Below are 22,747 nucleotides of genomic sequence, written 5' to 3'. Positions count from 1 at the left end.
ATTGACTGATTCAGATTCTTCAGGTCCCAAGTTACCAAAATTATATAATGGCCCAAGCTCCTCAGATTGAAAGTGTTTTATGTGACTATATTTTTAAGTTACACATTCAAGTTAAAAAAATCTACCTAGGCCCTTTAGATAACTGTTGAGGATTTGGTTCTTTCCACAGAAAAAGAAAAACCTTTGCCAAGGTAAGGAAAGGAGCCCTGTACCTGGTCAGGCCCCATGGGCATGCCAGACATGGGCAAGGAGTTCATACTCAGCTGCCCCATGTGGCCACTGCTGCCGTTCATGTGCACCATGCTGTAAGCCGCAGGGTTCCCCTGGTGGGCAAACTGCTGCTGGGAAAAAGAGCTGTAAAAAAAGAGGGAAATTGTATCCTGAGACATTTTAGCAACATGGGAAATGCACATACAGACTATCTTGATTTTGTCAAGTGCAGCTTTTCTCAAGCAGAAAGCAGAAGAGAAAACTCCTAGCCAGCCATAGTTCCTTTTTTCACAGCTGTCTGTATTCAAAACCCTGATGGTTGTGCCTACATGGTATGAAAAATTCTCAAAATGGACAAGGCAAATAACACATTTTCTAATATGAACCCAGGCATTTCGATCTCTCCACCCAAACAAGCTTGACCAAAAAATAGAGATTAACTACCCAAGCTTTTGGCACAAGGATGTGAATAACTTTTGAAACCACTGTTTTTCACCTGTTCCTGGCCAAGTTTCCCGACTGCCAGCCCTTCATTTCTGAGGACTGGTACATCTGTGCATTCTGAGGGTGCTGCATCATGGGATTCTGGGAGGGACCCATTCTTGATGACATCATTGCATTGGGAGGACTAGACACTCGACCAAAGGCTGGATCTGGCTGTTGTCCCATTCCTTAAAAAAAAAAAAAAAAAAAAAGGTGGGGGGACAGAGAGAAGGGGAAGAATAAAAAGAATTACAACACTGCTCAAAAGCTACCTCCTCAGAATATCAGCATTCTATCATAGACTTCCGTAATGTAAACCATGGACTACAGTTAATAGTACAATTAATATTTTTCATCAAATGTAACAAGTGTACTACACTAATGAAAGGTATAGGAGGGAGATATGGAAACTCTGTATTTTCTACATGGTTTTCCTATAAACCTACTTCTCTAATTTAAAAAAATAATAAAAAAAAATTTTAAAGGTAGGAGGGGATAGTAAATATAAGATATAAAATACTACACGATGTGCCTCCCAAGTATTCTCTTTTTTTTTTTTAAAGATTCATTTATTTATTTCTCCACCCCCCCCCCCCCCCCGCCCCGGTTGTCTGTTCTCTGTGTCTATTTGCTGCATCTTCTTTGTCCGCTTCTTTTGTTGTCAGAGGCATGGGAATCTGTGTTTCTTTTTGTTACGTCATCTTGTGTCAGGTCTCCGTGTATGCGGCACCATTCCTGGGCAAGCTGTACTTTCTTTCATGCTGGGCGGCTCTCCTTTCGGGGTGCACTCCTTGTGCATGGGGCTCCCCTGCGTGGGGACACCCCTGTGTGGCATGGCATTCTTTGTGTGCATCAGCACTGCACATGGGCCAGCTCCACATGGGTCAAGGAGGCCTGGGGTTTGAACCACGGACCTCCCATGTGGTAGACAGATGCCCTAACCACTGGGCCAAGTCTGCCCCAAGTATTCTTGTTTCTCCTCATGATGCCAACTCAAATAACAGCTTACTACAGAAAGGCACACTGTCCAGATCACTTTAAGAGCAGTCACTTCCCTGAGCTTTCTCTTCCAAAGGGACTTCACATTGCATTCCCCTTTATTTTTTTTATTTTTCATTTTTTCACATCCCCGTTTAAAGGGCAGAGGAGCTACTGCCTCTGGCAGGACTGCATCCTAAAATATAATTTTCCCAGTAGACCCCCACTCCCACACCACCATGTTCCTGGAACCTCTCAAAGGCAGAATTGAAGATGTATATGCATTACTGTAATTGATAATAATTCCAAGTCACCAAGAAAAATAACATAAAAACCCATACCTCATTCTTTTCCCTGATTTGACAAAGTTATCAGAGATTTCAGAGTTCCACTATACTGGAAGGGAAAGGAGGGGGCAGGGAAGGGAAAGAAAAGACAAAGGATGGGGCACTTGGGCTGAACAAAACAAGGCCTGTAAAAATATTCAGATAATAGGCCACATTTACCTCAATTCCTAGCACTACAGTAGGCACTTTTTTCCCTCTATTATTTGTAATTAACTTCATTTTGTGGAAAAATAAGATGGACTTAAGAATTTGTTTTTAAGACACAACAGATGCAGTAAATTTATGTTCTTAGCAATGTCACTTTGGGGAAGGCATATTTTCAACTGTTTTTTACCATAATTTGGTGGATATGGAAACTGCTGAGGTGGAGCCTGTGGCATTGCAGGTCCTGCCAAAACCCCATCCATGCTGGGAGAAGCAGTCACATTAGGGGGTGGGCTGAAGGCCTGGGTTTGCTGCTGCTGCTGCTGCTGCTGCTGTTGCTGCTGCTGCTGCTGCTGCTGCTGCTGCTGCTGCTGCTGCTGTTGCTGCTGCTGCTGTTGCTGCTGCTGCTGCATCATCATCGCCACCCTCTGCTGTCGGAAGTGATGACTCAGCAGCTCTCTGCTGCGCTGGGCAACCATCTGCGCGTTAAGAAAGCCCTGCTAATAATACCCAGAAAGAGCGCCATTACACACACAAAGCAGGAACCAGCCAATTTCATTTATATAGTAACCCACAACACATTAGGTACTACACAGAGGAAAAAACACTGCCTTTTCTTGTCAATAAGGAAAGAGAAAACACAATCCTCTTTCAGTAAAGGCTTTCTGGCAATTTGGAGGAGGGTGGCTGAAGAAAAGGGACCTGGAAATTATTTTAGGCTAGGAAATAAACAGAATAAAAGCAGATAAGCTATCCAGCTTTAACATATTTAGAAAACCATCCTCAAAGCAAAAGAATATCTAGGGATTTAATCTGAGGATGAACTATTCAAGGGCTATAAAATAAAACTATGAAAAACCGTAGGTTTGCTAGTGGGGAAGGGAGGCCACAAGAAGGGAACCAGAAAAAGGATGGGGTTAGACTCAGATAAGCAGGAACCACCCCAGATGGTCTCAGTCTCATTCAATTTTCTGAAAGAAGTGATGACAACGAGAAACTCTTTGGCAGTTAAGGGAGTGATATATTCTAGAAAGATTCTGGCTATACCAACTGGGAAAATCATCTCTGAGAAGCAAACTTTTATCATTGTTTTAGAGGGCATCCTAGCTCAGCTTAATACAGGATGTCTGATTATCAAGAAAATAAAGATATCAAAACTTCCAAGGAAGCATAAGACAGTAAAAATTGGGTACTTTTCAGTTGCTGTTTCTTAAACAATTATTATGGACAATATTTCCAGCCACAGTAGAGGACTGGGATGTAGTCATCTGCCTTGTACATATTAAGAAAATACTTTCCTACCCTCTCTACCTCTGACTGGAGGTAAAGAGGAGAACTTTAGTATCATGCCTCCCACTATGGGAAAACAGTCATGTCAGAGATTGTGGCTGAGAGTAGGATTATGTATTACTTATTTTCTTCTTTATACTTCTTATAATTTCAAAATTTTACTCAATGAGCATGTGTTTTCATAATCCGTGAAGAAAGAAAAGTTTACAGGTTATTTTTACATTTTTAAAAAGTAAATAACAGCTTTTCTCATAACACAATTTCTCACAAAGACAGTTAATTTAAAAATCATCAATGCCTATAATGAAAGCATTCCCCCCTTTCCTTCTTGTCACCAGCAAGAAAGAAGAACTAAAAAGCAAAGTCTGGTGGGACTGTAGAACTATTTCTTACACAAAAAATTTGGAATGACTTTATTTTATTGAACAAACATATCCTGGGAGTCGAGCCCAGGCCAGGCCCTGTGCCAGTGCTGAGCGTGCTGTGAATACAGGAAGACTGGTTCTTCTCACCTGCGAGTTCACCGGGGGCTGCATCATGGGCCTCATCACCGCGGCAGCACCAGCAGTGGGGTTTTCCATTTTCATTTCAAGTGCCTGTCGGCTCTGATTCAAAAACTGAGGAGAGGCAGGCCAGTTACAGTGCAAGTAGAGCATGTCAGTGAGCCCAAAATAGCCTTCCCAACCCTCAGCACCACCCGATGAGGTCATGATGACATCCCCCAAACCCACTGACTTGTTAAGTCACAAGCTATAAACATCTAAATTAAACTGGTATACTTTTACATTTGAAAAGAGTTAACACTGAAAAGCCTTTGGCTAGAACATGAAGTTTTACTGTTTGGCACTGAGAGAAAAAGTAAAGGGGAATTTTGCAGCCTATGTATAGAATATCTTCAACAGGAATTCAAAGGATTTAGAAAGTCAGATTTTTCTTCAGATTATTTAGGCACTTGGGAAAATTGCCTTAGAGTGATCAGAGTCAACACCAAGTAAACCACCTCTTCTAATACATTTTCCTTAGTAACTTGTAGTAAAAAGAAATGGTAAAGAGTAAAATGAACTACGAATACATTAACACTGCTGCCCTAGTACCTAAACTGACTTTTAGGAGTATTTCTGTGCTGAAAGAGTCTGCCTCACATGATTCTAAACACACTCTCTCATCTGCGTATATGGTTCGGTCCCACCACATGTAATAACTCAGCACTCTCAAAATACAAACAATATAAATAATTAAATTTTTAAAAGATTTGCTGGAGATTAAGGAAACAATGAAAAAAACAGAAGTTGTATCTTAGAATATTAGAAGAGAGGTCAAGTTTTATAAAACATCTAGAAAGCAGAGGTTTCATTAAAAAATGCTCACATCAAGAAGGTTTAAATACTTGGTCCTTAAAATACAAGTCCTTAAAATAAGGACTTGGTAAAAAAATAGAAATTACCTACTTTTAAGACTATAAATTTATCAAAACACTTTTCTCTTCCCCACTCTGAGAAAAATCCTGACATTTTTCACTTTCTAGCCTGTATAATAGAATCTTATAGAAATATATTCAGTTTTACCATAACCATTCCCATCTGTACAAATAAAATTTTACAGAGAAGTGAAAACAAAAGGAATTGCTTTAGGTTAGGGGAGATTAAGAAGAATTGGGGCTGAGCCCACCTGAATGCTCCAAGTCTCCACAAGACCTCTGAGGAGCACAGGCTGACAACAAAGTGAAGAAGGGGAGGCCAAAGGGAAAGCCACTACCAACCAAAACAGAGCATGTGACTAGATACCTGCTGTCCCTGGAGCCTCTGCTGAAGCTGCATTCTAAGTTGCTTGGGAGTGTTTGTCCGGGGTCTCATGATGTTGGCCCTGGGGTGTATTCCTTGGAGAGGAAAATTGCCTTGCTGATTCATATGATTCATCATAGAATTAAAAGATGATGATTGTCCCTGAAGATTAAAGCCGCCTTGCATTGGAGGCCCTTGTGCTGGGTACGACTGCCCATATAATGCTGTTTTCTGATCCATCATTACTGCTGCTTCTTGGCCTTGGAAAGCTTCCTGTTTGGGCTCCAAAGCTTGTCCCTTAAACATCAAACACATAAGGAAAAGACTAGAGTATATCTGAGAAAACAACAAAAATCAGATGCTCTAAAGAAGGTAAAATATAAAGTCTATATACATGTATAATGATGTTGCAGAACTCCAAAAGCAAAATCAAGTTTACTCCATGAAAACATGGAACGTAGCCCCATCTTTTTACAGCTGTATTATAGTGCCTAGCACAGGGAATCATACAGATAGACATGAAACATTTTCTGAGCCAAATATCTAAAATGTTTTGAGTACCTTGAGAAATACTGTTTTTCCTGTACAAACATAAACTTCTGAAGTCAATTATGAAATATCAACTGAAATCACTGTGATCAATGAATTCTCATGCAATCTGTATAAGAATTTTTTTTAATATATATTCTTTTTCTTTTTAAGATTTATTTATTTCTCTCCCCTCCCCCCCACCCCGATTGTCTGTTCTCTGTGTCTATTTGCTGCATCTTCTTTGTCCACTTCTGTTGTCGTCAGCAGCACTGGAATCTGTGTTTCTTTTTGTTGCATCATCTTGTTGTGTCAGCTCTTCGTGTGTGCGGTGCCATTCCTGGGCAGGCTGCACTTTCTTTCGCGCTGGGCGGCTCTCCTTACGGGGCGCACTCCTTGTGCGTGGGGTTCCCCTACGTGGGGGACACCCCTGCGTGGCACTGCACTCCCTGCACGCATCAGCACTGCGCATGGGCCAGCTCCACACGGGTCAAGGAGGCCCAGGGTTTGAACCACGGACCTCCCATGTGGTAGACAGATGCCCTAACCACTGAGCCAAGTCTGCTACCTAAGAATATTTTTAAAGATAGTAAGAAGTGACTTTGTGGAGACAGGAAAATCAGAAAAAAAGCTCACATTCCCTGGAAGTGTCTTTACCAGCCATCCACCACTATTTGTGCATTGGCTGGGACGGGGATGGGAGGGTGGGGGAGATACATTCATTGAGCAAGTATTTATTAAGTGCCTGTTATGTGATAGGCATTACCTCTCTATATGCTAAGGATGTGTACAAACTAGTGACAAGCAGGTGAAGGAAAAAGAAGTAAAAATAGGGAAATGGATTTGGCCCAATGGGTAGGGTGCCCGCCTACCACATGGGAGACCCAGCATTCAAATCCAGGGCCTCCTGACCCATGTGGTAAGCTGGCCCATAAGCAGTACTAATGCACGCAAGGAGTGCCATGCCAAGCAGGGATGTCCCCTGTGTAGGGGAGCCCCACGTGCAAGGAGTGTGCCCCATAAGGAGAACCGCCCAGCGTGAAAAAAGTGCAGCCTGTCCAGGAATGGTGCCGCACACACGGAGAGCTGACGCAGCAAGGCGATGCAACAAAAAAGGCACACAAATACCAGGTGTCACTGACAGGAGTACAAGTGGACACAGAAGAACACACAGCGAATGGACACAGGGCAGACAACTGGGGGGGGGGGGGGGTAGAAAGGGAAGAGAAATTAAAAAAATAATAACTCTTTTATAAATAAATAAATAAATAAATAAATAAATGAGGAGGGAAGAAGTAAAAATAAATCATCGACGGAAGGAGGAAGAAGATGCAATGCTAAGACAGACAGAGCCTGTCAGACACTGTATTCATCTTTATCTTCCTGTCTGTAGGGATGGAATGTCAATTATGCAGCCAATCCTCTTAACAATTCTCAATCTATGGTACTCCAGGACACTAAACTCTCTATTTTTCTCCCACATCTCTGACCTATGCTTGGTAATCGATGGAGGTTGTCAATCAAAAGAAAGCTAGAAGATAATCTAGGGACTGTATAACATAGAGATTTTGGTGGTAGATGATGATTATGGTTAATAGCACAAATACTAGAATGCTCCTCTTTTACAAGACGTTAAGAATGTGAAGGTATATGAGAAAAATACAACTAATAAAATAATAAATCTTTTTAAAAATCTAAAGATTATTCAGTAACACCACACTCATTTAACAGTTAAACCTGAAAACTTATATGAGGCAATACATAAACTCTATATATCCCACTTGGTGAGCATTTATATATTTTGCTGTAGAAGTGTTATATCACAGGCTACTACGCTACTGCCCAAAACTTTAATACTGCTCAAAACTATACCAAGAGAATCATATAACTTAAGGTACATATGTACCATTCTTACTTTCTAAAATCCCAAAATTCCTGAGTTCCAAAACACATCTGGCCCCAGGGATATCAAATAAGGGATTATGGACATGTAATCAACCACCTTATCAGGAAGTCCATAGATACGGATGAAAGTTGGCCAAGAAATAACAGCATAAACATATTATTTAGAAATATTACCAAATAATAGTTAAAGGTTGAGTTTCACTACCTGTGATTGGAGCAAATAACAGTAGTTCTTCAATAAAAACATTTTCCTATCATTTTATTTTTAAGTAACATATATGGATTACTTGGCAGAAAATAAAAATGAATTAAAACAAAAAAAGTCAAGCACAGCTCATCACTACCCTACTTAAGATGCTTCAAAGGCTTCCCAGAATACGTAGGAAAATGCAGGCTTCTTAAAATGGCTTTGTAGAATCTGGCCTTCATTTACCTCTTCAACCTCATCACATTTCTCTCTCCACTCTTGCTCATTTCTAGAACCCCCAAACACTTTCCTGCCCAATGACCTTTCGGTATGCAACAGCTCTTACAGTGGTTTGCAGCTGTATTGTGGTGGTTGGAAGCAAGAAAGACATGTTCTTAAATCTAATCCATTCCTGTGGGTGTAAACTCACTGTAAACAATATCTTTTCTTTTTAATTTTTTTTTCCCTCCCTGAGATGGCACCCTCATGTGTTTGCTTTTGTTTTTGCTTGTTGTTTACACTCATTGTCTGCTCGCTGTCTGTCTGTTTTCTCTTTTAGGAGGCACCAGGAACCAAACCCAGACCTCCCGTGTGGGAGGCAGGTGCACAACTGTTAGAGCCACATCTACTACCGATTTAAGTAATTATCTTTTGAGGCTACTTCAGTTACCATGTGGCCAACCTCATTCAGGATGGTACTTAATCCTAATACTGTAGTCCTTTATAAATGGAATGAGGGGTGGGGGGTGAAGAGAGAGAGGAAGAAGCTAAAGGCAACGAAACCCAGAAGAATAGGAGATCAGCAGACACCACTATGTGCCTTGCCACGTGGCAGAGGAACCAAGGATCACCTTGATGCCTTGATCTGGTCATTTCCTTGGTCTCAAAACTGTAACCAAATAAATTCCCATTGTTTAAGCTGAATCACTTCATGGTACTTCTTTGAAACTGCCTAAGAAACTGAAGCACCTCTTTTGGAACATTCTTCCCCTAGTTCTTTGCATAGCTGGCTCCTTCTCATCTTTCAAGTCTCACTCATCTCCCTGAAAAGAAATTTCCTGACCACTCATAAGTCCTCAGTTATTCTTTATTTCATCATCCTGGGTTTGAAAACACAAACATTTTTTAAACAAAAGAGCAAAACTAAAAACAAGCCCCAAAAAAGAAACATTAAAAAAAAAAAAAAAAGCCCCAGCCAAAAGGCAAACTATCTGTGACATATTAGGTTAACTGTCCTCCTTCAAATCATAGCTCAAATAATACTTTTTTTTTTTTTCCAAAAAAACTTTTATAATCCTCTTTCACACATACACAAACCCCAAAGAAAACCACAGGTCCCTTTATATTATTGTCTGATACAACCATAGCCTTTCTTTTTATAATCTCTCTTACACCACATTTACCCTATCTGTGTAGGTCATTGCCTGATGTTTGCCTTGCCTGTGGGATGTGATTTTTGAGAGCAAGAACTAATTTTCTTGCTATTATTCCTCAGCTTCTAAAAGATTTGGGAGAAGGGGATGTGGCTCAACCCCCTGGGCACCCACCTACCTCATGGGAGGTCCAGGGTTCAGGTCCCAGTGCCTCCTAAAAGAAGACAAGCAGACGCTACCCCCAGCCACAACAACCAGATGCTACCAGCCAGCAGACGCCACAGCCCACAAGAGCAGATGTGTCTCAGGCTGTTGGGCACTCGTCTCTCATGTAGGAGGTCCCGGGTTCAGTTCCCGGTGCCTCATGGAAAAGGTGAGTAAACAATGAGCAGACAGACATGAGAACAACAAGGAGACGGGGATATAGTTAAATAAAGAAAAATAAAGTAAATAAAAATAAATCTTTTTTTTAAAAAGTATAATTGGCACACAGAAGACAAATATTTATCAAATGAAGAAATCAACAAATATATATATACAAAGAATAATCTGCAGATCAGAAAACTACAAAAAAGACATAAACCACCAATAAACATAAAGGATGTTCAATCTTGCAAATCAAAGAAATACAATTTAGAACAATTGTCTTTTTTGCCTATCTGATTGGAAAGATTTAAAAGAATAGTGCCCACTATTTGATTATTCACTTGCTCGTTCACTCATTTTTTTATCTATTGGGGCTTCTGTGTGATCTCTTTCATCTATTTGAGTCACACCAGCACACTGCTGGTGAAGGTATAAGGAACTCACACTATCATACTCTACTGGTGGAAATATAGCTGGCAATAAGTAAGCAAAATATGAATCAAAAAATGGTTTGGAAAAACGGATGTGATACAACCAACTGGGCTCTCATCTACCATATATGAGGTCCAGGGCCTCCTAGTGAGGGCAAGCTGGCCCATGTGGCGAGCTGGCCCACACAGAGTGCCAGCCCATGCAGGAATGCGGCCCCACGCAAGAAAGCCACCCCACACAGGAGTGCGGGCTGGTGCAGCAAGATGGCCCAACAAGTGACACAGAGGAGAGGAAGTAAAAAGATGCAGCAGAACAGGGAACTGAGGTGGCACCAGAGAGTAATTGCCTCTCTCCCACTCCAGAAGTTCCCAGGATCGGTTCGCAGAGCCGCCTAATGAGAATACAAGCAGACACAGAAGGACACACAGCAAATAGACAGAGAGCAGATATGGGGGGAACAGGAGAGGGGGAGAGAAATAAATAAAATAAATATTTTTTTTAAAAAAGCTGACAGAAAATATGTAGGACAATATAAATTTTCATCAATAGAGAACTGGTTAAATTATGTGTCCAACATAACATAATATTTGGCCATTGTAGCAGTTTGATATCGTTATGAATTCCAAAAATAGATATTATGTTTGTAAACTGATCTGTACCTGGGTGTGATTAAATTATAGGGTTTTGCTTGGGCCATGTCGGTAATGTGTTAAGTCCTTGCCCCTTCGTGGGTGGGGACTCACAGATGAAAAACATGGCAAAGGAGAGAATTGGAGTTTTTTGATGCTGGAATCTTGAACTGGAGCCCCAGGAAGTAAGCACACAGAAGAGCTTGGTCATGAGGAAAAAAGAGGGAAACGGACTTGGCCCAGTGGTTAGGGCGTCCGTCTACCACATGGGAGGTCCGCGGTTCAAACCCCAGGCCTCCTTGACCCGTGTGGAGCTGGCCATGCGCAGTGCTGATGCGCGCAAGGAGTGCCCTGCCACGCAGGGGTGTCCCCTGCGTAGGGGAGCACCATGGGCAAGGAGTGCGCCAGTAAGGAGAGCCGCCCAGCGCGAAAGGAAGTGCAGCCTGCCCAGGAATGGCGCCACCCACACTTCCCGTGCCACTGACTACAACAGAAGTGGACAAAGAAACAAGACGCAGCAAATAGACACAGAGAACAGACAACCGGGGGAGGGGGGGGAATTAAAAATAAATAAATAAATCTTTAAAAAAAAAAAAATGAGGAAAAAAGAGACTTGCCCAGGAAGAAACAAGCTGTTTGCCTAATAGTCTACAGCTGGCCTTGTGGAGAGAGGCAAAGCAGCATAGTCTATAGTTGACCTTGTGGAGAAAACAGAGGAACCGAGCCCAGAGAGAAATGAACGCCAGGAAAAGAAGAACTCTGGAAGCCTGAACCCTGGCAGACATCTGCAGCCATCTTGTTCTATCACATAGCAAAAGACTTTGATGAGAGACGTAACTTATGCTTTATGGCCTGGTAAATGCAAGCTGCTACCCCAAATAAGTACCCTTGATAAAAACCAACTATTTTCTGATATTTTGCATCAGTACCACTTTGGCTAATACAGTCATTAAAATTAAAGATATACATATTAAAAATGAAAAGATTAATAATGGTACATTTCATAGAGTAAAACAAGTTACAAGTGTTTTCAAGTCTACTCCATTATTTTATAAAAATAAACAATCATGTATATTTGCATATGTACCTTTTATAAATCTAAAAGCAGTATAGTCCAAAAAGTTACTAATGATTCACTCTTTGTGCCAGGATTATACAGGACTAGCTTTTTTTCTTTTTAACCACTTTCTATTTTTGTCAGAACTTTATATAGTATTGGGACAAAGAAATCTACTTCTAGCTTAAATTTACATTTTAAGGGGCAGCTCAAACTTTTCAGTCTCTGTGTCACCTTCACAAATATCCGTAGACAATGTCAGGTCGTGTGACTGGTGCCATATACCAGGAAGGACAGGACTGCTCTGTTTCCCCCATCTTTCCTCGAAAAAGTTCTGTGACAGTGTTTGCTACATCCTATTGTAATTCCTTCACCATGTTTGTCTCCCCAACAAAGACTGAGAACCCCAATGATTTTCGTTTCTCTCTGAATGCATAAACCTATAGCATACATACCCTTTAAATAAAAGCAACCACTCCAAAATGTATCTATTTCAAAAAGAAGATTTCTGAATGGCATATTTTCACAAGGCTGGGTATGTAATTGAGAATGGGAGATCTTGGAATAGTCACAGATTTACCATGTAAAATGAGTTTTATTTAAACAAGTATAAAAGTAAGCTTGTCTCCTCAGAGTATACACTGGTTGGTTAGGCAGTAGAGAAAGGCAGTTATAAAAATAAGAACTCAACTACAATAAGTAAAACAGGGGATTTTAAAAACCTGTATATTGGTTTCACTGGATCATTTCTAACTGCCTAAAATTTGACATCTTCACAAAACAGCAGGTTGCCTGAAGTCAGATCACAATGATAAAGTATATTTTCTGATCTCAATGCTGATATCCATGAAGTGATGTAACACAATAGGATAGATGCATATACGTGTTCACATACACATGCATGCACACGCACGCACACACACACAATTTTTATTTCCATGGTAACACTACCTACTTGATTTACAAGCTCAGGGATGCCCAAAGCTCTGTCAATTTCTTCCAGGCCTGTGGCATCTGTGTTGCTCAAAAGAGTGTGAAGCTGATCCAACAATGCTCTTTCATCACTCTGGCCTTCTATGTTAGAAGGTGGCCCAAGGAGATCATCCAGGGAATTTCTAAGAAGTGGCCTAAAAAGAGATTTGTGAACTGTATCAATGGTGTTTCCTTTTAAACATAATAATAAAACAGCAACCATGAACAATATTTTTAATGTACAGTAACACTAAAAATACAAATAGAACAACTAAGCAGCAGGGAAGAAAACAGCAAATGATACAAATTTACATTTAAGACTCATAATTTTAAAATTTCACCAAACCATCTTTGACTACCACCAAAATGTATTTGCCAGAACCAGGGCATTTGGGGAATGGGGATGTTTGGGGGGAAATGTTGCCATTTTCAAAACCCTGTAAGAATAGAGGTGGCAATAGTGACTGTAGCAGTTTGATATGGTTATGAATTCCAAAAATAGATATTGGATTATGTTTGTAATCTGGTCTGTACCAGGACATGATTAAGTTATGATCAGGGTTTTGATTGGGCCATGTCATTAGGGTGTTGAGTCCCCATCCCTTGGTCGGTGGGGACTCACAGATAAAAGGCATGGCAAAGGCCAGAGTTGAGGGGTTTTGATGTTGGAGTTTGATGCTAAAAAGCCTTAATCCTGGAGCCCTAGGAAGAGTAAAGTGAAGCCAGCCCCAGGAAGAGAGGAACCCTGAGCCCAGGAAGAAGCAAGCCCTGGGCAGAGAGGAACCCTGAACCCAGAGAGAAGCAAGACCCTGGAAGGAAAGAATCCAGGAAGCCTAAACCCTCACAGACATTGGCAGCCATCTTGCTCCAACACGTGAAAATAGACTTTGGTGAGGGAAGTAACTTATGCTTTATAGCCTGGTATCTGTAAGCTTCTACCCAAATAAATACCCTTTATAAAAACCAACCCATTTCTGGTATTTTGCATCAGCACTCCTTTGGCTGACTAATACAGTGATATTACTCTAAATGTGGGAAAATGAAAAAGAAGAAGGACAGAAATGTTGAACTATCAATGCCCTGGTGAGTTGCCAAAATAATTTTTTGTCATTCTTGGCCTACAAAGCTTCTGTGTCAACAAATATAAGATTACACACACCTATACCAACATGCCACAGTTCTCCAAAATGCAAAAGGGTATGGGGCTAGAAATGTATCCTGCCTCGGAAAAGTTCTGTGAAACTAGAAACTGTATGTTCTCTACGGAGTAATGAGCCACCCAAGTTAGTAAACTCATGAAGTCATATTGCTGGTTACTCAGTAGATCAACTGACTCTTGCTTTGTTTAATTTATCATAGAATTAAGGTTAGATTGGACATCAACAAGTAGCCTCTTTCATGCAAATAAGATGCTGACGAAGCTAAATAAAACGAAATACACTCATCATAATCCACAATCTTTTACAAAAACAAAATAGGATGCAATAGTTCACTTTCACCATGACCCTTGAAATGCTTTAAATAATTATAGAAAAGGAATTATTCAATCCAATGAATTTTCCAGAAAACTGAGGTTATCCCTCTGAACACCATTTATAAAATCACTTGGAACATGTTCTTATTGTCTAAAACTGGGCTAATTTATCACCCTCCTTCTGGTACCATCATAATGAGACACAATCATCTCAAAGAGAGGCTCTCAGGTTTGACCACTGTGTGGTCCTAGACAGAAACAGTTTTGTCACCTCCCTCTTTCCCTCTCTCCTCTTGCAGCCTCAGCCTCATTTTTACTCATAGTCATTCAAAAAATATACAGATAGCAACTGAGTACCTCAATTACAGAGGACTGTTCTTGTTCTCTTTCGGCTTTGTTTCTATATTCTGACACTGTTCTAGATAGTCTGACAGTAACATTTCTACAGAAACATAATAAAGCCCCACCTATTCTGAGTCCCATGAGGACCTTGTTCCATGGACAACATGCCCTCTGGCCAAGAACCTGAATGATTAGATGGTGTTGCTGTGCCATAAGGATTGACCCCCAATCCCATGGGAATTTCACCAGGCCCTGGGGGAAGAAGAAGAAAATATAAATTTTCAAATATGCCCATAGCAAAACCTACCCCAAAACACCTAATTTTCTTTTTTCCTAAAAAAGGAAGCTTACTCATTTGAAGCATCTGCTGCTGCTGTTGCAACAAGGGTCTTGCACCAGGTATGCTATTGGACCGAAGAGGCAAGGTGGGCATGGAACCACTCATCGCAGGTCTGGGTAAAGAAGCATTATAATCTGCTCCTGATCTTCCCATGGAGTTTGCACTCATAGGTTCCATTCGGCTGACCTTTGAATTTGGTAAGCCCCAGTCTCCAGAGGAAGGAGTCTGATTGACAGTCAAATTTCTGTTTGGCCCACCTAAAACAGGTAGAAATGAATAGGTCTTTGCACATTACAATAGAATCCTTCTTATATTATGTAGGTACATCTATTATACACAACATAAGCTTTGACAAAAAAAGTGTTTTGTCATCTTAAGAATAGGGCTGACCAACAATGAAGACATTTTTGATAGGCTACCAATCCTATATATTCATTACAGGTTAGAAAAATGTCTTAGACCAAAAGCCTCCTTAAGGGTATTTAAATAACCAAGACATAAGCTAAATGAAGGATACTAATGAAAGAAACATTATGCTAATGTTATTCAAAAACCTATTATTTTCCACCACAATCACATCCATAAATCAGTGCTGTTAATTACACTCACTGTAATATGCTACCATCACTTCAATCCATTTCCAAACATTTACGATCAATCTTATTAAAAATTCTGCATACATTAAGCACCAGCTCCCCATTCTCTATGCTCATTATATATCCTGGTAACCTATACTCTGGATTTTTAACACCAGGAGTTTACTCTTTATATAATTAGTTCAAATTAGTGTGGATGGAAGAAGTTTAAGACTATACATGTCAATGGAAGGAAAACTAGAAGATAAATTTGGGACTATATAACATAGTATACACAGCTGTGGCTGATGACTGTGACTGACACTACAAATGTAAGAATATTCTTCCACGGACTAGAACAAATGTATGTCACTATTACAAGGTCCTAATAATAGGGTGGTATGTGGGAAAATATAATTAACACAAACTATGGGCATTAGTTAACAGTAATATCTTAATGGTTCTTCACCAATTGTAACAGTACTATACCAATGCTAAAGGTCAATAATAAGGGTATGAGGGGTATGGGATTATTCTTTTTGGAGTAATGAAAATGTTCTAAAACTGATTGTGATGATGAATATACAACCTGTGATTATTCTGAGAGTCAATAATTTGTCCACTTTGGACAGACTGTATGGTGCGTGAATAAAATTAAAAAAAAAAAAAAAACACCTATTACTCGAACTCAGCTATTTAAACGGCTTTAAGTATTTTAAATTTGCATTTCCCAAAAGAAATTTTCAATTAGAAATAACATACCCATATTTGAGCCATAATTTTCCTGACTATCTATCATTCTTGGATTCCCACCCAACATGGGCTGCTTTGGTAACATGGGGAAAGCATTGATATTCTTCACTGGAGGGCTGGAGGCAATGGAAACAGGGCTATCTAGAGACACTGCTCGGTTATATGGAGGACGAATGGATTGTACAGACTGTGGACTTCTCAAACCTGTTGAAAACATACAAGTATAAAAAATAAATATCTTCTGATGATTCAATATGTAAATAATTAAGTACTGAATACCACCATCAACCACCCACACAAGAATGCCTTTCTTACAAAAACAGTCTTCCTTCGCAAAATAAACACTAAGAAAATAAAGAACAAAACCATGACTCATGTTCCACATAAAGAAGAAATACAAATTGCAGTGTTGGTTGAAATATTGGGCACTACTCTGTAGCCTGATATAGTCATTCAAACTGTTTCACTCAATATTGAAAAGCTCACCAATGTTTCAAACTGATGGAGGCTCTTCCACATGTGTACTTATTAAATGACTTCTCTATTTAAATTTTACAGTGAAATGTAACCAGATAAGTCATCTTACCAAACAAGAAATGAAATGTACAATTTCCTAACATTATTTTTCCCTTAACCAATCTATTTAATTGATCTGACTGTGCTTTCAGTTTAGGAAATATTGTTGGTGAACATGAATAACCATCATTCTGGATAACTGTGATTTATTCTTTTTACCCTCAATTAATTACATTCAATATAATCTTATTAAATTAATAAACAAACATATATAGCAATAGAAGAGAGGTTGTGTAAGGACCAGAAAACATTGAAGAGGAAAACTCTAAGGATAAATGGCAAGATTCCATAAATATCCAAGGGCAGGTTTTTGAGTTTCTTGGTTGCTGTTGTTCGGTTTGGTTTGGTTTGGTTTTGTGATACCAGGAATGAGGGATTAAACTTGGGACCTCGTATGTGGGAAGCTGGTATTCAACCACTGATCCACGTCGGCTTTCCTGAGTTGGTTCTTTTGATGGTTTTTGCTTGTTGTTTTGTTTTTTTTTCAGGAACCACTGGGAACTAAAACCGAGACCTCCCATGTGGGAAGGCAAACACTCAACCACTTAAGCCATATCTACTCCCCGCCAAGGACAGATTTTAATATGTACAGTTTTGGTTGTCCTTTTTTTTTTTTTTTAATTCAATTCTCTATGGCTAAAAAAATGATATGTGCTATCACTTGGTACTGATCTGGAATAACCAAAGATGACCATTTGCTATGATTACTGGCATCATATATATTAGACTTGAGAAATGGAAAGGGGGAGGGAGCCCAGGAAACCATTCAATAAGTTGCTTTTTTTTTTTAATGCATACATTATAGAATAGTGTTAAGAAACTAAAAGGCAGAGTAGGCTTCAAGTTATATATGGTATTTGGATCCTGGTATTAGTTTAAGAGTGCATACAAGTATGCAGATTTTTAAAATATAAAAGCCAACAAGAGAAGAACCTTGTTCTTTCTTACCCAGAGAACTAGTTCCTTGAAACATTTGTTGCTTGGTTCCCAAATTACTGCCATTTGTGGATACAGAATTATTGTAAAAGTCAGAACTAGTTAGATCACCAAGAATAGCATCTAGATTATCCAAGTCTCCAGATCCCTGAAAACAAATTTTTAAAAATTAACTTGTATACACTACTGGATATATTAGCAATTCTTCAGAAGAAAATATATTAAATGGGAATAAGTAAAATACAATAGTCACCTGAAATGATAATGCCCAACTTAAAGACTGACTTATTATGACTCCTGAGAGAAAAGTCTGCGTCTACAACATACCTTCTGAAATCAAACATGATTAATAAAATCACCAATGTTCAACAGGCGTGCTCCAAAAGGGAATTTTGATCAATAAAATTACCAAACACTGGGATTAAAAAAGTTACACTGGGATCCTAAATTTAAGTTTCTCCAAGCCTTTAATACACTTAAGTGCAAATTAACATCTCCTGGAAGAGTTCCCCAAGCAGAATCTGGGAAATGCTTATATAGAATGTAATTGTGTCCCTGAATTTATTTTTCAAAATTCATTGCTTGATATATATTTTTTTCCTGTGTACTTCTACCATACCCTTAACAAAACATTTTGCTCTTTCTAACAATAAACATCTCATATGAAAATTTTCAAATTGGCTACTAAAGAATCATAGCCATATTTTAATATACAACATATCTGATACTTTTAACTACATCATTTTAACTATATCATTTTACTGGTGTACTACAAAATGACAAAGAAATGAAAACTCAAGATTAATATCTATAAAATAAATCTCAAATAGAAAATAACATTTTGTATATAACATTATCTTTCTAACACAAATGCAGTGATGAAACTCAACAACTAAGCTGTAATACACAGAAAACTAATTACCTCTTCATTTGTTTCTGTCTTAATTTTAGAGTCTTTTTCTTGACATGAGCTAGGAATGGTGGAGCTGCTGCACTGGCTCATTTTATTATCCACTCCTTCAACTTTGGGCTGTAACTCTTTAGAAAGTGTATCACTAGGATCATCTCTATCCAAAAGATATCTAAGAAGTGCATTATTTTCCTTCTTCTTAGGACTGAGTTGCTCCTGTTTGACATTTCCTTCTCCACAAGAAGCCATACTACTGGTGTCTTTCCCAGTGGCTTCTGCTGTAATCTTGGCTACTTCAGCTGGTGAATTCCCATTCTGCAGCAATTTGTGCAGAATCCGGTGTTTCTCTTGCAATAGTGAGCCATGCATATTAGATGTGGAGGACACTCCTCCAGATGTAGAAGAGGAGACACCAGTGGGGCTGGTGACACTAATGGAAGAATCTTTACAACTTGAATCCAGGGGCGAGTTGGTCAAGGAGGAATGGCCCCGGTCATCAGAAGAACAGGTAAGTAATTGCAGTAATTTTTTATGACCTTTGCTTTCCAGAGAAGCCCTCTGATTCTCTGACCCTTCCACATTGCTCTCTTTATTGTCTTTGTCACTGAGGTGATCCCTGCTATTTGACTGACATACTGAACTTTCCACTGAATTCTGGTCACAATACAAGCTGAGGGGACTCTTAGAATCTTGACTGCTCACTTTACTTGGTTGTATTACATTCATATTAGGAGAGTTCTCCAACTTGGGGCCTGGTGAAGAGAGAGTAGATAAAAGAGAAGTGCCCACACCCTCACTGATAGCTTGAAGGGCACTGAGAGAGCTGCTGGAAAAGCTGTGGCTCCCAGGGTTGCCAGAAGATCCCATGGGAGAGTGTACACCTGGATTTGGAGATAGTTTAGGAAAAAGAGTTAGACTTGCATATACTGTAACAAATTACCACTTAATTCATCACAGTTTCTATTAAATAATGGGCAAGTACTACAAGAATTATGGTGGGATAGAGAGGAAACAATAATTACTTTAAAAGAAAAAAAATAAAGAAAAGGAAATGCCAACATTAATACCTGTAACAGGGGAAAACTGATGAGAAGCCATCTTTGGACTCCCACGATTACGAGGCGAAATCATAATGTTCTGCTGGTTGGAGCCAAGACCAGGACTCCCATGTGGGGGGCTACTCATGCTGAGACCATAGTTGTTGTTCTGGTAGGAAGACGGTGACTGTATGCCTGGCCCAGGGTTCACTGAAGTTATGTTACTGGAACCCCCATACCTCGCTCCACTCATCTGCCCCGTGGTGCCAGGATCTGCCAAGCCATAGGTCCTACTGCTCAGCACTGGTAAGCCCTGGCTTGGTGACATACTCACGCCACCTACTGAGCTGGTGCATCCAGCTGCAGGAGGTCTAATGCCTTGTCCAATGGGATTTGTGTTTGGTCTGTACCCATTTTGTTCTCTACAAAAAAAAACAGAACATCAAACTTTACTAAAAAATTAGAGGCATGTGTTCAAGTCCTGAATCAGATCAATAAGAAATGAGGTCAGGACAATTCCAATCTAGATACTAATCCATTACTAAGCTATTAACATATTTTTTAGCCAGCCGAAGGATCTAAACAACACTGCCACAGCACTCTGAAGGGCCAAGAGGTACACTGACTGGAATCTCAGCAGGGCCTAATTAGAGTTGCCATGTATCTGAGGGTTACAGCTGGACCTCACGTAACAAAACTACACAATTAATGGGTCAATGTCCGCTTCATGTGTTGCTGGTTTACCATTAGCATCATCAATAGTAACACTCCTTTATTCTTTGAGTAGATTCCAATTTTAAATTCAGTCCTTAAAAGTAATGTGACATCACTAGAAATGATAGGTAGCAGAGGTAGTCAGAACTTTTATAATACTCTCATGCACTAATCTTCCCATCCTCCAGCTTTCCCAGAAATAATATTAATGAGCAAATAATCACTGTCACATGAAAATATAACCTTAAAAATATTTGGAGAAATAATGGTAGAAAATTTCCCAAACCTGTTGTAGGACATAGATATCCAAGTCCAAGAAGCACAACGTACACCCATCCAAAAAAATTCAAACAGACCAACTGTGAGACACACAGGAATCAGAATGTCAAATGCCAAAGACAAAGAGAGAATTCTGAGAACAGCAAGAGAAAAGCAATACATAACATATAAAGGATACCCAATAAGATTAAGTGCTGATTTCTCACCAGAAACCATGGAGGCAAGATGACAGTGGTCTGATATATTTAACACACTACAAGAGAAAAACTTCCAGCCAAGAATCTTATATTCAGCAAGACTGTCTTTCAAAAATGAGGGCAAGATTAGAATATTCACAGAAAAACAGAAACTGAAAGAATTTCTAAGCAAGAGACCAGATTTTCAGGAAATACTAAAGGGTGTGCTAGAGCCTGAAAAGAAAAGACAGGAGAGAGAGGCCTGAAAGAAAGTCTAGAAACGAAGATTATATCAATAAAAGTAACTAAAAGTGTCAAAAGAGTGGTGAAAATAAAATACGACAGATAAAACTCAAATAGTCAGGAATAAACTTAACCAATGATGTAAAGCACTTGCATTCAGAAAACTGCAACTCAGTGTTAAAAGAAAAAAGCCCTAAATAACTGGAAGAACATCCTTTGTTCATGGATTGGAAGACTAAATATCATTAAGATGTCAATCCTACTCAAATTGATATGCAGATTCAATGCAATCCCAATAAAAAATTCACCAGGTTTAAAAAAAAAAAAAATTGAAAATGCAATTATCAAACTTATTTGGAAGGGTAAGGGGTCCTGAACAGACAGAAACATCATAAAAAGGAAAAGCAAACCCTCATCTCCAGACTTTAAATCATATTACCTAGCTATAGTGGTAAAAAAGCATGGTACTGGCATAAAGACAGACAGACAAACCAATGGAACCAAACGGATGGTTCATAAACAGACCCCCACATGTATGGTCAAGTGATTTTTGACTAGCCTATAAAACCCACAGAGCTCAGGCAGAACAGTCCATTCAACAAAGGTGCTGAAAGAATTGGATATCCATAGCCGAAAGAAGAAAACAGGACCCCTATTTCACACCTTATCCAAAAATTAACTCAAAATGGATCAAAAACCTAAAAATAAAAGCAAGAACCATAAAACTTCTAGAAGAAATTATAGGAAAATATATTCAAGACCTGGTGGTAGATTCTTAAAGGAGACTAGAGGAGGACAGAAATAGACTATGTTTATGTATGTAGAAGTTTTAATTAACTTTACTGTAAAAGTGTATAGTGGATGGTAACAAAGAATGAGTAACAGCTAGTTTATAAAAATGGGGATGTGGCTGGAAATGGTAGCTTAGGTATGTAAATGCCAATTTTTTTTTTTTAGATTTTATTTTTTATTTATTTCTGTCCCCTTCTCCCACCCCCAGCTGTCTGCTCTTTATGTCTATTCGTTGTGTGTTCTTCTGTGATCGCTTCTATCCTTATCAGCAGCACTGGGAATCTGAGTTTCTTTTTGTTGTGTCATCTTGTTGTGTCAGCTCTCCATGTGTGCGGCGCCATTCTTGGGCAGGCTGCACTTTTTTTTGTGCTGGGCGGCTCTCCTTACAGGGTGCACTCCCTGCATGTGGGGCTCCCCAATGAGGGGGAACCTGTGTGGCACTGCACTCCTTGCACGCATCAGTACTGAGAATGGCCCAGCTCCACACGGGTCAAGGAGGCCCGGGGTTTGAACCGTGGACCTCCCATGTGATAGGCGGACACCCTATCCATTGGGCCAAGTCTGCTTCCCTGTAAATGCCAATTGACAGAATGCTAGAGAAAAATCTAGGCACTGACTAACACAGTAAAAAAAGAGATGGATGAGAATTGTGGTTGATGGCACAGATTCAAGAGTGTCCTTACGAGCTAGAGCAAATGTATATCACTGCTGCAGGGTGTTAGGAATGTGGAGAAGCATGGGAAAAATACAACTGGAGTGACCTATGGACTGTGGATGGCAGTAATAATACAATATTCTTGCATCTATGGCAAAGATGTACTGTATTGATAATGAGGCAGTATGGAAAATGTGAACCAAATGTACACTATGGATGTGGTAACAAACAGAAGATATTATCTTACTGTAACAAAAGTTCCA

The 22,747-nt window shown here is 39.5% G+C and overlaps 1 protein-coding gene across 4 annotated transcripts in view; it reads right to left on the bottom strand.

Moving 5' to 3' along the window:
- NCOA3 (nuclear receptor coactivator 3) overlaps positions 1-22,747 on the bottom strand; it is a 142,689-nt gene that overhangs the window by 3,617 nt on the left and 116,325 nt on the right. For 2 of the 4 annotated variants that reach the window (XM_058287198.2, XM_004469929.4), the window contains 12 exons: positions 19,656-20,047; positions 18,601-19,469; positions 17,691-17,826; positions 16,176-16,370; positions 14,850-15,095; positions 14,624-14,750; positions 12,666-12,837; positions 5,237-5,530; positions 3,965-4,069; positions 2,353-2,662; positions 707-881; positions 213-354 (listed from right to left, as the gene is read on the bottom strand). In XM_058287198.2, coding sequence (XP_058143181.1) covers positions 213-354; positions 707-881; positions 2,353-2,662; positions 3,965-4,069; positions 5,237-5,530; positions 12,666-12,837; positions 14,624-14,750; positions 14,850-15,095; positions 16,176-16,370; positions 17,691-17,826; positions 18,601-19,469; positions 19,656-20,047 — 3,163 coding nt within the window. The remainder of the gene's footprint in view (positions 1-212; positions 355-706; positions 882-2,352; positions 2,663-3,964; positions 4,070-5,236; positions 5,531-12,665; positions 12,838-14,623; positions 14,751-14,849; positions 15,096-16,175; positions 16,371-17,690; positions 17,827-18,600; positions 19,470-19,655; positions 20,048-22,747) is intronic. The other 2 variants (XM_058287199.2, XM_004469930.4) reach the window with 1 other exon arrangement.

This window comes from Dasypus novemcinctus, chromosome 24, assembly GCF_030445035.2.
Source record: "Dasypus novemcinctus isolate mDasNov1 chromosome 24, mDasNov1.1.hap2, whole genome shotgun sequence".
NCBI classification, from domain to species: Eukaryota; Metazoa; Chordata; class Mammalia; order Cingulata; family Dasypodidae; genus Dasypus; species Dasypus novemcinctus.
Note: the sequence above shows the minus strand (reverse complement) of the source record. Positions and strands in the feature narration are given on the sequence as shown.